This window comes from Acyrthosiphon pisum, chromosome A3, assembly GCF_005508785.2.
Source record: "Acyrthosiphon pisum isolate AL4f chromosome A3, pea_aphid_22Mar2018_4r6ur, whole genome shotgun sequence".
Taxonomy (NCBI): Eukaryota; Metazoa; Arthropoda; class Insecta; order Hemiptera; family Aphididae; genus Acyrthosiphon; species Acyrthosiphon pisum.
The window spans coordinates 3,984,680-4,004,165 of NC_042496.1; the positions used below are offsets into that span (position 1 = coordinate 3,984,680).

The following is a 19,486-nucleotide window of genomic DNA, read 5'->3' on the forward strand; positions in this document are numbered from 1 at the left end:
TACCGTTTTTGTTTTTTTTAACCAATAGTAGCCAGTTAAGTATTAATGCCAAACCAAAATACTAAGAGTAATTTTTCAAAAATTAAACAAAATCGAAACCACCTTTTTTTTAATTGGAATTATACACTCAAATTTTAAAATTCTAGAAATCTCTACATTATTTCGATAGTTTTATAGAAATATGAAACACACAGCCCACACAGATGACTGTGGACTTATTAAATATTATTATAATTTATCTTTTAAGATCAGTAATCGAACAGTATTGCAATCTACAATAACTTGTAGTAAAAAATATATTGAAATACGTTGGTACCTTCTAGCATCGATTTAATATATATATTTATTCAATCTGGTGGTGAGTATCAGTGTCACCCAAGTTATATTTTTCAAGTGTAGCAAAAAATAATTTTACCCACCCACCCACCTCACAAACTCAAAATTATATTATTTTATACATTTTATCATATTTTAATCGATAATATTAGTAAATATTAAGGTATCAACCAATATAATCTGTAATTAATAATGAACTTATTTATTGTTAATTATTTTATGTTATTATACCCACCCACCCCTTGTTTTCAAGGTGTAGCGACCGCTACATCTATAGTAATAGGGTTGGGCGCCACTGGACTGAGTATTATAATATGTGAACCCACTGATATTCTCATTCCTTAAATCTAAAACAACGCAATATGTTAACATATTAAGCTACGACTAATATATTATTATGCAATGGATCAGATACAGTGACATTGTATCCGATACACTTATGGTGTAGGTAATATGTAAGTGTATGGTAGTAGTATATATTTGTATGTTCTGAGCGCCTTTTTTACAGGGAGATTTCTTCAGTTCAAATGGGCATTTCTACATGCTCTCACCGTGTAACACAATATCTCAAAAACCCTAATGTATGTTCGGAGCACCTTTTTTACAGGGAGATTTCTTCAGTTAAAGGGGAAATTTCCACATGCTCCCACCGTATAACACAAATTTTTTAAAAAGTATGATAACAGTTTTTGTGATTGTACAACACATCACAGAACTGTGTCTGTATCATTTGTTACACAAACCAAATTAATATGTTTTTACCATCAATGTATTACTTATAAGTGTTGGTAACAATGAACTTTTTTTATTCACTCGTACTAAAATTAATTTAGCTATACATTTCAGTAACTAATAATCTGTTGTTAGACCAAGTTATGCTTTTTATTTTATTGTCTTGTTTCACTTATACATTTATTTTTTTAGTAAGAATTTTAAATTTAATTTTTTTCTTTAAAATAAAAAAAAACCATGAACTTTAACTGTCACAAACAACTTTAACAATCACAAAAACTGTTATCATACTTTTTAAAAAATGTGTGTTACACGGTGGGAGCATGTAGAAATGTCCGCTTTAACTGAAGAAATCTCCCTGTAAAAAAGGTGCTCAGAACATACATTAGGGTTTTTGAGATATTGTGTTACACGGTGAGAGCATGTAGAAATGCCCGCTTGAACTGAAGAAATCTCCCTGTAAAAAAGGTGCTCAGAACATACAAATATATAAATACTACTTATGGTGTAATTTATTATTGTATAGGAAATACACCACGTGTCTCAAAAAAAAACTATAGATTCTAAACTGCTATACCTAAATCAAATCTATTTCTGTAAAAATAACAAAAAAAACAAATCATTCTCTTCAAAATTTTATACCTGGGTTCCAACGTGAAAAACAGAATCGGACATAACACCGAGGGGGGTTACAATTATACTACAGGCGACCATTCGTTCCAAGAAATCGACCAACACCCGATCATACGTATTGGATCACTTCGTCTAGGACACATCATCGAATTTCTCATTTAAATCGTCCAAGACATTTCAGACTTTATTCTGGTAAACTCGCGACTTAAGAGCCATAAGAAAATAAGACTAAGAAAAAAATCACCCGGCGTCATTTCTCAAGGTCACCAAGAATGGAAGCCTTTTCAAATCTGGCGTTCTTTTTTACTCTTGAGACACCATAATATTATACTATATAATACGTACGACACTACAATGTTTATCCGTATTGTGGTCGCATTGTAAGATAGGCGCAGTCACCGAAAAAAGTGCAAACGAAAGCAGTTGTTTGAAGTTAGTACCTATGTATAGTATTGACGCTATAGGTACTACACGACTTGATGGTGGACTTTGGCACAGTTAATGATTCGAGGCACTGCTGTCACACAACTTTTGATAAAACTATATTCAATAAATATTTGTCGGCACGTTCATCGACAGCATTTTTCTTTAGGCTCAGATATTTTGGCAGCTAGGTACCTACCTAATATTCATGTATCGCCACCAATAAAAATATATATACTTTTGGAATTCACATATTATAACATCCAGCAAATTCAACCACATTTATGCGAAAAAGTGATAGAAAATTGGACGTCCCGAATACGTGCCACCAAGCAAAGCCGAGGCGGACATTTGAACGATGTTATATTCCATAAATAATTGCCATATAACGTTCTTTAAAATAAAATAAAAATTAAGTAGATATCTCACACACAACTTGTTTTTTTCCACTATGAAACATCGATCGTCCTTATTGAAAAACCCTATACATCTTAATACCTTGATCATTCGATATTCCATTGTAATATACGAGCTGATGCGTTAACAAACCTTTCGAACATAATTTACAATTAATTTCAATTGCATTTATCCACATATATTTAACAATGGCAATAGGTACTTATACACTATATTTTGTCAAAAGGATTACATTGAAGAACTAATAAAATGTAATCCGTATGATTAAAATAATAAGCTCACCTCAAGGTAACACACTGCAGTCGTACACAGAAATAGAAATACGTTTCAATCGGACTAATCATACTGCGGCGGCATCGTAGACAACTGAAAATACATCAACGCCGTCGTTGTGATGTTGGCCCTTCCAGACACGATCTCCATGGACGATGAAAGTGGACAGTTTTTAAAGGGTTCAAATATATAAACAATATTGAATATCCTATAACCACGTGGAATGGCTGTCTGAATGTGTGTGTAGTAACTGCGCGATCATTAGTCTGTGAACATAAAGCCGGATTCGCACTATCTACAACCGTGGGTAGAGTTTAATATAATATTTTACAATTTCTAGTTAGGTTAGGTATTACAAACATATATTGCTACCTATACCTACAAGTGTCGTAATTTAGTTGGATATGTTTGTGTGTGTGTGTGTGTGTGTGTGTGTGTGTGTGTGTGTGTGTGTGTGTGGATAGACATTTTTGTACATGAGAACTGAATTAATAGAATTATGAAGTAGGTACGAAAAAAATACAAAATTGAAAATGCCAAAACAAATACAATCTTTTGATTTATTAATACACTAATACAGATAAGTACTATACATTTTTTTAAAATTATTAAATAAAAATAACATGGTATTTAAGAATGTACTTAATTTTAAACTCTGAATACTTTTTCAGGGAACTAAGAGTCTAAAACTATTAGAGAATATAGCCAACTTTATACTTCAGTAAAATATTTATATTTATATATATATTTATTTAAGAAATTGATTTAACTACATTTGTAATTCCCTATTCTAGTAAATGGTTATGTAACATCAATAATATTTTTTATTTTTATTATTTAATTATTTATAAATTAACTTAACTTGAATTTGATTAAAAGTAACTTGTTATTTATTAAGTTAATATCAATTAAAATAAGTCAAGTTAAAAATTAAGTTAATGAAAATTAAATTTAAAAAAAGTCAAGTTAAAAGCTAAAATTAACTTAACTTTTAACTTTTTAACGCGTTTATGCCCAGGCTTGATTTAAGGTAACATTAAATAATATGTCAGATGGATGACCTTGTATTGCAATGGGGTTTTCGGGAGGTGATAGGGAGTAACTAAAATAAATAAATAATCAGGGGCTGGAACCTTTTGAATTTATCGGTATCGGTTCCGGTACCGGTTCTCCAAAAATAAAATAACGATGCCGGTTCGGTTCTGGTTCTTTGATGAAAAAAAATAAAGGTTTCGGTTCCAAATTATTTAGGTTCCGGTTCCAGATAATTTCGGTACCAAAAAGTATAATAATTTCAAATAGTCATCCAGAATGTGAGTATAATTGAGGTTAGGTTAAGTTAATTGAGGTATGAGAAATATTAGAAAACTCATAATATATCATAGGTACATAGATTATACACAAAACCGTAATACCTTTAAATATGATAAATAAAATTATTTTATTTTTGAACCTAAAAGTACCATTTTAATTTAAAAATTCCGGTTCGGTTCCGGTACTTTATTATATTAAAATAAAGGTTTCGGTTCCGGTTCCGGTTCTTAATATTTTAAAGGTTCCGGTTCCAGAACCGGTTCTTTTAGGTTCGGTTCCAGTCCTGAATACATATTTTCAGATAAATTTCAAATTCTTAACACAATTGGTGTGCGCATGCGCAATACAACTTACATATTTTTAAATGGAAACACTATTTTTTTTTTACATATTCGGCTAGGTAATTTTTTTTTAAACATTTTTTATTTTAAAAGTTTTTTTCTGTTTACAAAACTGACCAAGTTAGAGTAAGTCAGAATTTAGATTTATGCATAATTTTATTATACGTGTTTAATGCAATTTTCATTTATAACCACTAGAAATAATAAAATAAGTGTCAAATAAAATATGTTTAATGGGGAACGGAGTGGCCGAGCGGACTAAGGCGTCGGTTGCGACGCACACAGTCGCCGGTTTGAACTCGGCCACAGGCGACATTTTTCTTCTGGCAGTCACAGTGTCCGGAGAGAGAGGCCGTCATCCCCCACCCGGAAATGGCAAAAACCTACATGTGCCCACTTAAAAATTCTGCCAAAACAAACACACACATAGGTGTATAAAGGCACCCTCCACTAATCAATTAGACTTCATTTGATTTGAGTACGGTTCTTAAAAGTTTTTGATACTTTAAACATTAATAGGTATGTTTTTGAGCTGGTTTTTTGTTTCTTATAAGTACCGATTTTTCGAAAGGTTTCCATGTCATGATTACTTATTAGTTATTAACAAATATAAATATTAACATAATACATATTTTATGATTCATTGATTTTCCTTGTATAAAGGAAAAAATCGAGTAGAATGCTATGGTTATTTTAGATTCTGAGTGGAACGATGAATGTATTAATTTTACAATGATGTGTGTTTTTTTTTAAATTTAAATTTAAAATTTTTTTTTGTGTCTGTCATCACCTTTTAGGACAGTAAAAGTGCTCGGATTTTCTTCAACAGTATCTTTTCTGATAGGAAAGTGAATCTAGTTGGTACTTTGGTGGGGTCAAAAGTAAAAATTTCCTAGTAGTTTTCAAAAGCGACGAGAAAAACAAAAGAAAAATTAAGGAAGAACGGGAATTTTTACGCAAAATCTGTTTTCGAGAAAATCGATTTTGGTTTTTAGTGCAACTCTAAAACAAATGACCATAGGTACCATAGGATTTGAAAATGTAACACAAGATTTCTCATAAGTTTGTCTACCCTTTTCAAAAAAAAAAAGTCAACAAGCAAGTCAAATTAAATTTTTATGAGTGTTTGAAATTCATATTTTTAACAACATTTGATATTCACTCGATTTCTCATATTACGATTTTCTTATTTTGTTGTAATTAAAAAACGAATGACTGTAGATACTTCAAAATTTCACTGAATGTTTATATTAGCATTTTCTATACACGATAAAATGTTGAAAATATTTTGACTTTTTTTGAGCTGTTTACGGACACTGTCAGCTTTCAATTTGTTTAGTTTTTTTTCTATGAATATCAATAAAATATTGTTTGTTGGGTATAAAAGCGTGAAAATTTAATGCAAGGTTCCTGATATATTGTTACAATAGCAGTTGAAAAATATTAAAAATACATAGGCACGATTTTTTTTTATAAGCATTTAAAGATCGAATTTTGACAAAATTTATCAAATTTAAAATTGAATAATTATTTTGTAGTTAAAAAATTATAAAATGTTCAACTTTTATATCTAAGGATTGAAAATTTAAAACAAGATTCCACGTAATTATTTAACTCTGTTACCAAAAATTCTAAAAACACATAAGCACAGTTTATTTTTATACTCATTTTAAGTTCAAATTTGGACGAAATTACATATTAAAATACCTAGAATAACTATTTTAGTTATTTTGTTGCGATTGTATAATATTATTCGTGGGTACCTACATGAAACTTCTAAAGTATACTATTATATATCTATGATAGTATCACGGCTTGTTGTTGATGTATAACGTGTTATATTAAATACCTAATGAATATTGTGATATGATTAATTTGGAATTCATTATAATAGATACCTATTATTGGTCAATTTTTTTTTTTTAATACCTTAGATAAGTATATAATATAACTTATACCTAGACTGACATACCGTCTCCGCTCAGAATCATTTTTCTTATACAGTGATATTATATCATTGAATTCAAATTTAATACTACCCATTATACAGTGACCCACTTGTAACCTACTGTACAGCAGAGCGACATCCACTTACCCACCTTTTTTATACTTTAAATTCTATTATTGATCCATGAGTACAAAACTTGACATCATTAATATAAATTATTATACCCGTGTTATTAAATATTATACCCATGTTATTATGATTCTACAAAATATTATAATAGCTAAAAATTTAAATCTATGCAAATTTTTATAGGTTTGAGTCAATTTAAACGAATCAAGACGTATAGATTAACCAACGCAAAGATTTCAAAACTAGTTTTTCTATTTATTACCCGTGAGAAAAATATAATAATTACTATACCAAAAAAAAAAAAAAAACAAGTATTCTTACATTATACGTAAGGTATTTAATTGATTTTTTTTTTATATGCTTACCGACAAATTTAAATAAGCATACGTCATGATAATACGTAAGTTCCTATTATACGATGTTTTATTAAATTTGTTGTTGTTGGAAACAAATTTTCGAGAAGATATAATATTTCATGAGTCTTGTTCAATAAAAAATAAATTATACAATTTTAAATATCTTAATTTTTAGAAAATCAAAAAATAATGAATCATTATAATATTATGATTATATGATTATAAATTTCAATACAATAATATACAATAAATAAAACAATACAATATTACTTATAAGTATTAAATCTAAATGCCAAAATGTTATTTAACGTAAATTCAAAATAATTAATAAGTATCTATTTTGATTCTTTAACAAAGTAACTAAAGTTATGCACAAATTCTAAAAAAAAATAATACTCTGTATCCCATGACCGAAACATGAAAATAAATTCACCTGGGGATTATATTATTATTAGGTAGTAAATTCAAAATACAAAATCAAACATCTTTATTTTCATGATAAGAATAGTGTTCATTCTCGTTAAAGTCCAACGAATCCCAAAACCTAATTCTTCCCATGTCCTCAACTTCGCTCATGGTTATATTAGTAGGGGAAGATATTTTTAAAAACGATACAGCTAAATGATTAGGGTCTTTGCTCACAGGAGTCCAGTCGATAGAGCTAATTCCAGTTGATGGTATTCTATTTCAAAAAAAATTGTTCCTTGATAAATTGATTTCAAAAACTTTTAATAAAATATCGTTACCCTTCAAAAGCAAATGATGTCCAAATATCAACTACGATTGGCACTAATGATTTGTCCGATTCTGAGTCTTCGACGTTTACATATACGTTTTTTAATGCGTAACCCGTGTCATCTGCATGGCTAGCTCCTAATAATAATATAATGACAAATTGACAATATTGTATAATCATTAATCTGAATAATAACTATGATAATATAGTTTAAGATATTTTTGCTACCCATAAGATGAGCCCCCCCCCCCCCCAATCGAAAGATTTATAGGGATATGTTTATTTGTATTTGATTTGTTAATGAAATAATAATAGTTTTTATTATATATTAATTTTACATTTATATAAAATATAGATATTAATTATTATGCATAGGTATAATGAGTATTATTATTACTAACAATCGCGATTTAAGATAGTACTATTTTAAATCGTCCTAACAATAATACTATAAGGCTGTGAATTTGTAGAAAAATGTATTATTTTTACCTTACTTTAAACCATAGTTATTTCTTTAACGCAACGTTTGAATTAAGTTCCTTCTGTACTGATGAATTCAAGTTTGAAACTTTTAGTTTGCAATTTTTTTCCATTTTTTATTACTTTTTTCAATATTTTTTCTATAGTCTTAGTAAATTAAAACTTTTTACATCCACTTTATGAATTATTTTAACTTATTTAATTTTCATATTTTAAATATCGTACGCGTAAATTCCGAATGCACGTAATACTAAATTAATAATATTTTTAATTCAAAATATTTTACTCTCGATAAAATTTTATATATTTTTTTATATATATATTATGAATCTTAATTTATTCCAAGTTTACACCCCACCTTCCAAAATGAAAACTTAATTTTTTGTTACCGTAATTTTCGTTTGATTGAGCAAAATGTTCCGAAAGACTGTGTCTACCTCGGTATCCGAATTGATATAAATATACCGGAGATTTATAAAGTTGAGCGTGTATTTTAGCAGCTTTTATAATATCGACTACAAACAGGCGATCGCTTATCATCTGAAAATTATGTCAAATTACGAACTGCTATCTGACGAACAACAATATTATACAAATTCAGTACTTGAATAAATTGTTCTGTATTTCCTTTAACCAGTTCTTCACTGCCTAGATATTCTTTTCTGATCAGTTCTGACACGCTGTCGATTTTATCCTGCGGTATTGTGTAGTTGTAGTCCAGTATGTGCGGCATGACTTTGTTCCAATTTTCGTCGATATACTTCAACAACTCAGGATTATTGATAAATTCTAAAAACACAATACATTATATTATTAATTATTCTTTACGACCATAGCGTACCTGTATAATATTAGTAAAATCGAATACCAGAACCCGGGTAGAGACCCTCGTGAGTGGCAACACTAGACAACCACGGTACATCGGTCGCTAGGCCTTTGGCGAGAATATGATAGGGCAGTTCGGTTATAAAAGCATTTTCACTAGGTATCTCGATAACCGGTCCGAAGGGAGAGTACGGGTTGTACAAGAACGGCTGCGAATTCCATAACGATCGCATAAAGTAAAAAAAAAATGATACATATATTTAAGAAACGAACAACTATGCATCGACAATCTGATTTGCTACTTACAAGAAATATTTTTACTGCTTCTACGATGTGCAAAGCTGGCCTTGTCATTAAACATTCGACCAAATCTTTAGACGGACGAGTAGGACAACCTAGGTAAGCGCCGACTGCTGCTGATTTATCCGGTACATTTTCGGCTATTGTCCAAGGGCACAAAGCCGTTCCGCTCTGAGAGAATACTCTTTGAAACAGTCCTAAATTATATAATATGTGTTAAAATATGTGACATCAATTATATAAGTACATTTTACATTGACTAGGTAGAATAATAAAAATAAAAAACATAAACCAATGTGTAACCTCTAGACAACGGTGACAACATATGAAAATGAACACTGGCGCCTCCAGCCGACATTCCACTAATTGTAATTTTCTCTGGATCGCCTCCAAAATACTTAATATTTCTGTTCACCCATTTTAATGCTTGTACTTGATCTTTTAATCCATTATTGCCCGGCACTACGGAATCTCCAGTGCTAAAAAAACCTATTTAATGCGTATGTCTTAGGTACATATTTTTTGTAGGCATAATATTAAACACGTAAATGTAAATATAATTTGAACCTTACAACTATAATCAATATTATAATGAGTTATTATATAAGTCATATAGTTATAAACTACTAGATCCTTATATTATACAAACACAATATATTCTATAACCTTGAATTTAATAAATTGAAGGTTTCATTGCCGAGGTTAATCGTAAATACACAGTTCTATAAAAACCTATGAGAAAAATTGTATATTTAAATCGTTCTACAATTTATAACTAAAATTGTTTGTATTATATTCAAATTAATTAAATGGGAAAAAGAATATGACGTATCTACAGTTGTTTTTTATTACTATTATTACCTAGCTTTTAGTCAGTATGACTGTGACATCTCGACGGTTATTTTTAAACGGAACAATATTATGACAATACATGACAAAACTATAAATGTAACTATTATACTGAAACGAGCTTCCGATGTGAAAACAATTATTTTTTTTGATGACCGCCTCAGGGCTCAGATTTAATGTTGAGAATAAAGAAAGGTTGGGATAGGTTTATGGTAACTGAAAATAGAATAAGATAAATACGGTAAGACACGATTGAGCATAGAATTGTATATGCAACATTTAACGTTGCCACAGACCAAATTTTTTTATTATTTTCACGCATTATTACATCAATAATTGTTACGATACAGAGCTTACACGAACCATGAGCCGTGAACCGTGAGCCGAGCCCAGCTTTATCAATGATAATTGATAATATTATTATCGATTAATAAACTAGTTCCGCAATAAAGCAATAAAATATGATTATTGGTTTTACCTGTGATACCGCAGACCGTTGTAATATACGTGAAGTTTTAAACAAAGAGCATTTAATGTTTTAAGATAAGTAATTGTTCCAAATCCCAAATTGTTATATAATTAATTGAATATATTGCGTAGGTACCTATTGGCTATTGTGTAGTGAGTGTTCGATCACCTAGTCCTCCGCATACGTCAGCGCGTTAAAAAATGTTTTAAACGAGTTCGATTTTTTTTATAATTTATACCTATATAATACCTAGACAAATTATTTTATCGGAAAGATACGCAAGGAATATTAGCCCTAGTAAATTTGTACAAGTATAAATTAATTTTCGAGTGAAAGAAAGACAATATTTTTGAGATAGAGGTTAGGTTAGGAGTGTTAAAATCGTGTTATTTTTTTAACTCGTACAGTTAAATTTTTTTTTTTAATTATTTAAATAATTATTTTTGGTAATATATATTGTTCAAAATGGTGGCATATGACAACGTCGCAGAATTATTTATGCTCAAACGTATTTCTATATTCTTATTGATACGCCGACAAACTTGCAGCTCAATCGTTCCGTAAAAATTTGTTTTATGCTAAATCGTCTGATAGTCAATAGAATTAATAGATTAATAATATAACATACCTAAGCGTTGTTTTTTTTTTTTAAATTGTGGTTGTTATTACTTGATTTTGTTTGCTTGTGGCAGATTTTGATTGTTTAAGCGGTGTAAGGTTACAGAGCGAGGACCGTTACTATAGTGAGTAGTGAGTTAAAGGAAGATTTAATTAGGAATTTAGGATGGACCGATATCTACAGTTGTTTTTTTTAAATATATTCAGTTTAATATAAATTGTATAATATTATTTTTTTTAATATAAAATCATAAATTCATAAATATAGGTAATATTTTTTTTTATTATTAAGTCGATGTCATAATAATATATTACCTATTGGGCCGAGCCGGTAGTTGAATGTAACGAGAATTATATCCTTGTCCAAAACGTAATCGGGCTGGTATATAGATCCGTAAAGGAACATGAAGGCACCTCCATGAATAAAAACCAATACATTCATAAGTTTATTACTTTTTCCTCTTACCGGAATCTATAGATAATTAAATTTAAACAGTTATTATTTGAAATTAAATTTTAAAATAGATATAATATTTGAATCACTGACTTTCGGTGTATACACGTTCACGTAAAGACAATCCTCGTCTCCGTCGATTAAATAACTCGAATGGTCGTACTGAATACATTTACTACCCGGAGACGATGCGTTCCACACTCCCGGCCAAGGTTTCATCGGTTGAGCTTCCTAAAATATATTATTATTATGTGTGTTCCGACATGATGTTGTAGCTGTATAATACACCTGTAAAATACTGCACGTTTGACAATCTCACCTGAAATCTCAGCTTCCCTACAGGTGGAGTGGCGTAAGGTATCCCTTGAAAGCTGTAAATAGTTCTTCCTTTCCATGTCTTCGATAGTTTCCCGGATACCGGTCCATTTTCGGTTTCCACTACGGGATGCTGATTACCGGCCACGAAACAATACAAACGTGCCAGTAATAAAACAATGACAAGGCGCATGGCGGAGAAAAAATCAGAAGTAAAAACTAGTCGGCGCGAAAATCGCTGCAGAGAATATCAATTGGCCACCGGCAGACGGTAGACAATAATATGTTGAATGGCTGTTATAATATAAAACTAGAATATAATGCGATGTACCTGGTAACAATATTACAGTATATGCTCGTTCCCCACTTCTTCGTGGGAATACAAGGTATGCTACAATAACAGCTGGACATCCTTCAGTTAAGTGGTATAATTATAGGAATTCGTTCGGAGGCGATAGATATAATTTTTCTCTGATTAACTATAATTACATTTCGTTTCGCGTTAGTTTAAGCGTACAATATTTATCCACACCCCAAACTTCGACGGTTATATGACATAAGCGCCAAAAGTACACAAATTACCTATCATTTGCGCCAAAATAAATATTTTATATATTAAGTAGTTTTTTTTAAAATTGATATATCTTATAAAAATGATATTATAATATGTATACTATATTATATTAATATTATTTTATATAAATAGTTATTTGAAAATTGCTGTCTTATAAAAATTATATTATATTATAAAATTAATAAATCATAAATTATGATATACATGCAAATCAATATAAATTTAATAAATTGGTTGATTCCCACTTTTTCACATATTCTACACAATTTATTTCACCGTCCTGGTATTTCTACCATTGTACGACTTTTTTTTTCTTATCTCATTTTGGCGCTTATGTCTTCCACCGACTTCGACAACCCTAAATTAATTAGATTAAATCATATTTTATCGCCGATACAAAATTAATTAATATAATTTTAACTGTTGTATGTGGTATTTTGTTGCTATTTATAAACCTAAACGATTAAAAAAAAACGTGTACCTTGTTTTTTATATATACAAGTATTACATAAACGTATAGGATTTTTAAAATGTTTGAATAATAATAGTTATGCAAAAAATAAATTATTGCAATATTAGGCCTTCAACATTGCATTCTATATTTTATAAAAAAAAAAAACTATAAATTATAAAATATTTAAAAAATCACATACTTATCTTAAAACTTGTCAATACATTTATAAAAATAAGTATTACGTAAATAAAAATAAAAATAGCCGATAAAAATGTCTAGCCTCCATAGAACTATTGTTTTCAGATAATTATAGAAAAATATATAAAATCCAGAATGTTTAAAAACAATATACAGAGCGATTCGCCTAGCATCCTCATCCTCATTGTTTTCGTTTAATAACGATTTTATTTGAATTCTGAGTTTTGGAATATTGAATTACCCGATTACTCATTATTAAGCGGCGCATTTTGAGGAAGGCGAAAGGGGCAAATTCCCCAAGCGGAAAATAATTGTAGTGGCAAAAAATGATAACTTTTGATTATAATAGCGCCGTAAGTTCAAAAAAAAATAAAAAACGAGATAAAAACAAATAAATTATTGTAAAATTTAGCTTGTGTATAGATGAATATGCCATATGTCTGAAATATTACTCCAAAAGTATACAAGCAATAATCAAATAACTAAAACACAGTAAATCGTAGATAAATTCGTGGTTACTATAGTAAACCTATAGGTAAAAACGCCGCAAATACACTATACTAAGCACTAACGCCGTAAGTATTGTTAAAGATACGGCATTTTATCTTAGTACATAGTACAAATTATAATTCACGGCATTTTGGCTTAGTAACACAGACCGGAAAGCTATAAACACGACAGCGCAATTTTTCCTTTTTTGACCCGGCTAATTACACCACGATTGCGCAAAAAATTTGCAACACGATTGCGCCCCGATCCCTTTTTACCTGTTAAAATCACAACACCATTGCGCACCAAATGATATGTGTATATACTATATATAATAATTTATATACAACATAAAATAATGTATACATACAATACATACTTTCTATAACTTGCATATACATACTACATGCACTCAAACTATAAATTCACAAAGTTCACTTTTTTCCAAATTGAAAATATATAGTGCATCTTAGTCGATGGATATAAACACGAGGAATTCTATGTACTGAAAAAATGTGGTAGTATCCGATAACGAAATGATATCGAACTTGTGCATTCTGATTTGAGGTTATGGAGAAAAAGTATGTACGATTTCGGTCGTAAGAGTATGCCTAAAATTCCAAATGAGTATAAATCAAGTTCTGTATTGGGTGTTTGGCTAAAAAAATGTTTTGCTTTAGGATTTCTACCAGCCAATTTAGTAGAAAATGCTTTTTTACATTTAATTGAAAATCCTCCTACGTCTAATTTTGGATTTGCCGATTATTTACTTAAAAACTATGAAGAAACCGATGCACAATTTCCACCAACTTTATGGGCAGATAAACCATCAGAAGAAGCCAGAACAACTAATGGTCCAGAATCCTTTCATATGCACTATAATTCGTAGTTTTATACCTCGCATCCGTCTACTTTCCAAGTAATAGACATATTATTAGCTATTCAAACTGAAACATGTTTAAAAATAAATAGTGTTAAACTTAATAAAAAAAAATAAATTACGAAAAGAGCAAGAAGACAACATTAAATTTATAATTGATACTTGGAAACAATTTAAAAATAATAAAATATCAATGAATGACTATTTGCAAGCAATGGGACCATGTTTTTGTGCTAGTCACCAAATGTAAAAAATATCGACTTATGACTACCTATGTCAATACAATTATTTAATTATTATTATTTTATTACCATTATTTTTATATGAAGAAAAAAAATGTCGACTTATGACTATGTCAATACAATTATGACTTATAACATATTTAATTTAGAAAAAAAACAATTTTTAACCAAGCCAACGATGGTAATTTGTTGACAGTCCTAAGCCTGTAATAATTGGGAAGGAAAATTGTGAATTAATAGGTAATAAGTTTAAGTCATAGACCTAATAACTAGTTATAATATGGTTTAAGTGCATGTATATGAAAATGTATTGTATGTACCTATACATTATTTTATGTTGTATATAAAGTATTATATATAGTATATACACATATCATTTGTTGCGCAATGGTGTTGTGATTTTAACAAGTAAAAAGGGAATAAAAATTGGGTACCTGTAAATTATTTAACAAATTTTATCTGTGGGACATGAATTTGGCGATTGGACCTAGTAGACGTAGTGAACGACTACTGTCTACTTGTCATACTTTATTATTATACACGTAAACTTTAAAGTACTATATTATTATTATCCACTGTTCTATAAACTCATTAAAATACGTAGGATCTTAAATAAAAATTCATAATTCGTTAAAAGCTCCGGTGCCCGGCGGTAGGTAAATCGCAACGTTGGTTCCATTTAAGAAGTGTCATGGGGCGATACCACCTTCTCTTTTTCAAATGAGGAATCATCTATTTTTAATTTTAACAGAAAATTATGAAGATGAATATTTTGAAAATTTCGGTCTATCCAAATCAAAATTTGAATGAGTAGTTTTTTAGTTATTCAATTTTGTATACAAAAATAGTTTCGGATGATATGGGGCCTATGCTGCAGATTTTATAATAATTATTATAGTACCTATTAATTAATCCATCAATATTTTATGATTCTTAAAAATTATTATTAGTAGTATTACATAGTAAGTACCTAACTACTACATTACATACCTAATATATGAGTAATTTTATTGTTGTGTATAAACATTTTATTCACAAATTATTATCCTTAGTATATTAATTTTAATAACTCCGAAACTACTCGTAAAATGCTGATTTATAAATTATAAATACATCAACATTTTCAAAAAAATCATCAGCTTCGTAATTTTCAAATAAAAAAATTGATTCTCAATTTCCATGAGAAAATGTGCAGCACCACATGGCGCTCCTTTTAAGGTATAAAAATTCTATGTATCTGTTAATATAGTAGCTACTTAAAATTTAAATATATACTGAAAAATTCAGAATTTGAAATTTGAATAAATTTATTTTTTAATGAAAAAATGGAGATGAGCATACTAGGTGAATCACTCTGTATATTATAAAGAAACGATAATTATCTCTTAATTGATCATTAAGTATTTAAGTCACTAATAATAGTAGCTGCAAATACGTGCATAATATAAGGTTCTAGAATTAGACATTTAGGTATTATTGTTGATAAACATTTAAAATGGAATTTACATACGCATAATTTATTAGGAAAGTTACGTACGATAACATACAAATATATAAAGCTTAAGAATTTGATACCTACACAAACAATTTATTCGTATAATATATTTTGCATTGTATCAGTAGATTTATCAATATGGGGTGGACTAGCCCGATATGGTATTTTAAAATAGCTGCAAGTAAATCAAAACAAAATAGTAAGAATATGTTTGAATAAGTGTGCTCTTGAAGGGTCGACTAGTCGAATCTATAGGGATTTGGGTGTTCCACCAGTAAAATCCCTTTATAAAAAAAATAGTATTATTTATGTTTATATTTAAACGATTAATAAAAGGAAAAAAAATCCATTTTTTTAAAATAAAAGAGAAAATATGGTCTATAATATTCCTGTAAAATATGCAAAAAAATCTTTTGGTCAATCATTTGTGGACTACTTAGGGCCCACTTACTTTAACTTAATGCCATATAAGTATAACCATATAAGTATAAAAAAAACATCCATCAGCATCAAAATAGGGTTAAAAAATTTGTGTATAAGTATTTATTCTTAGAGTTAGTTTAAACTATTATTGTATTATTATTTATTAATATAATATGTGGGAATAATAATTTGTTTTCTGTATTATTTTTATTAAAATTCTTAATTTTAAATTGTAAATATGTTTAAAAATGAAATATATTATTTCTCTAGTAATTTTGATTACTTACTCTATATTATAATTATTATTTTATTTAAGGGGCCTGCACGTGACCTGTTTTTTGCTCAAAAACATGCCTTACAGGAAAAACTCTCACGCCTCGTAGAGTGGTCTGATTTCGATAATTTTTTTTTTTTCTGGAAAAGAAACACTTCTTACAGGACGCATTGGACTTGGATTACAAAAATTCTATTTCTAAACTATATAATACGATTTTGAATATGACCAATTTTCACAAGATTTTTTTGTTTTTATTATATTTGTTTTGAGCAACAAAAATTAAAAATTCGTCCCTGTAGAAAATTATCCCCTTTCCGACGAAAAAAAAATTAATCAAATCAGACCTCTCTACGATGCGTGAGAGTTTTTCCCGTAAAACGTGTTTTGAGCAAAAAATTACGCATTTTATTTTTGGTCGGCGGTGTCGTTGACATGACGTGTGCACATGCAATGCGTGCGTAGATAGCCCGGTGCCCACATACAATCACACTCGCACTAATAATCATTGACGACCAACAAAAATAACATGAGAAACTGCATATTGCCTAAACATTGCCCCTTATTAAAGACACACGAGCCGGCCCCTTAAATAACTAATAATAATGTACATACTTTTATAATTTATATAATTGTAATTTTTTTTTTTTCTTAGATTTTTTAGTATAATATTTTTGGACTCTCTATTTCTAACTCAAGCTATCTGGTTAAAAGAGATAGGTAATCATAGTATTGTAATTTGTAATATTATCAATTTGTGTATTGTAATTTATACATTTTTATTGATTACCTAATAAAACAAAAAAAAAAATTAAAAAATACATGCTGGGTCCCAAATTAATTTAGATACCTACGACACTAAATGGGTACCAGGTTTTTTATGCGTATTGTACATACGTAATTTTTAAATGCCATATAAGTATTCATATATTATATAGGTGTAACGTGTACATTATATTATGATGTTTGCGATAAACATTGAAACGATACGAACAGCAATAAGCATACATTTGGTAAATCAGATTTTTCCAATGTTACACAAACAGTGGTTTTTACTTGTACTTTTATATTGTTAATAATATCATTAGTATATCTGCTATACTAGCTCATACTAAAACAAAATGCAACTAAATTTACACCCGTCGTAATCTCGTGGCGTCCAATAATAGTTGTACTGCGTCAAACGAACCACGTCCATTTGACGCTTTTTTTGTGAGCAGATATTTTACTATTGTATATTAACAATATAAAAGTGCACGTCACGTGTAGTACTTACCAAACTTTGGGACCCAACTGATACATTGTCTGTAACTGCAGGTCCGGACTCGGCCACTGTGCAAATATTCAACGGCGCAATGGACCGCGAGTCACGGCTGTGTCAAAAATAAATATATGATCGAATAATAATCTTATTATTTTGTATTATTAATTATTAATTATTATTATTATCATGCCAATAAATATGAAGCAATACAAAACATTATATACTCAACGCTCGGCAGTGTTAGCCAACATCACAAATACACGGTCCCGAATCCAAAAATATTATGATATTAAATTATCAGAAAAAAATTGAAATTTCTAAATTATAAAAAATCAAGAAAATTAGGTAGTGGAATAGTTTTATAGTTTCTTTATATTAAATATTGAAAAATGTGACAATTCAAAATGCTGTAATCAATTCTAATAAAATACTAAAGTATACTGGTATTATTGAGAAAAATATAATAACCTGTTAATTTATGTCGGGCCGCTGAATGCGATTAATGATGTAGTGGCCAGTGGGCCGAACCGCCAGAAACCCAGTCCTAGGTTCTAGTGCAGCCCTGTCTGTAAGTTTTCCTATTCGTCTGGTACCCACGTCAAATATACACCGATAATAGCATGTAATTTTATGAGGTATATTTATAATATAATAATATGTATCATACATACTTGAATACATATCTGTGATCACCCCCCACGACCACTGCTGACAGTCATATTTATTCTTTTTAAAAATAATAATAAAATAACGAGGATATTCACTACTCAGTACTTACCTATATAATTCATGATTTTTTTTGATTTTTTGAAAAATAACTTTAAAACAATAAAAACTTTCTTTTTGGAGTATTTTTTGAATCTTGAGTGTTGAAAACTAATCTAAAGTAGTGTATGTATATGAAACTTTTAGAATACTCTTTGACACAAAAAATGATAGTACTTACCTAAAAAAATATGGAAAAATTGGTAAAACATAGATTTTATTGTTCTTAAACCTAAATCTAATTACCTATAATCAATTATTTTGGCTGATAAGGCTAATTCAAGACAAACATCTTTCACGTCTGTTTCAACGTTTCTATGAACAGTAACTTATGCCTAATTAGTTATTATATTATGATAATATTGGTCTAGAATTTTTAAGAATTAAAGATAAAGCTGAGTTTATCGATTTGCCAATATGAACGTCTCGGTTATTTTATTATAATTACCGAACTCAACTGTTTAGTGTTTACAGCACATA

At 29.3% G+C, this 19,486-nt stretch overlaps 1 protein-coding gene across 1 annotated transcript; it reads right to left on the reverse strand.

Moving 5' to 3' along the window:
• Nucleotides 1–6,780: 6,780 nt before the first annotated feature.
• LOC100166089 (venom carboxylesterase-6) lies at nucleotides 6,781–18,966 on the reverse strand. Its single transcript, XM_001950730.5, has 12 exons — nucleotides 18,710–18,966; nucleotides 18,254–18,350; nucleotides 11,953–12,242; nucleotides 11,727–11,864; nucleotides 11,495–11,651; nucleotides 9,547–9,732; nucleotides 9,250–9,440; nucleotides 8,987–9,152; nucleotides 8,723–8,907; nucleotides 8,508–8,658; nucleotides 7,649–7,775; nucleotides 6,781–7,584 (listed from the first exon to the last, which is right to left on the reverse strand). Exons 3-12 carry the CDS (start codon nucleotides 12,139–12,141, stop codon nucleotides 7,380–7,382), a joined length of 1,695 nt encoding a protein of 564 aa, XP_001950765.1. The 5' UTR covers nucleotides 12,142–12,242; nucleotides 18,254–18,350; nucleotides 18,710–18,966; the 3' UTR covers nucleotides 6,781–7,379.
• Nucleotides 18,967–19,486: the final 520 nt, after the last annotated feature.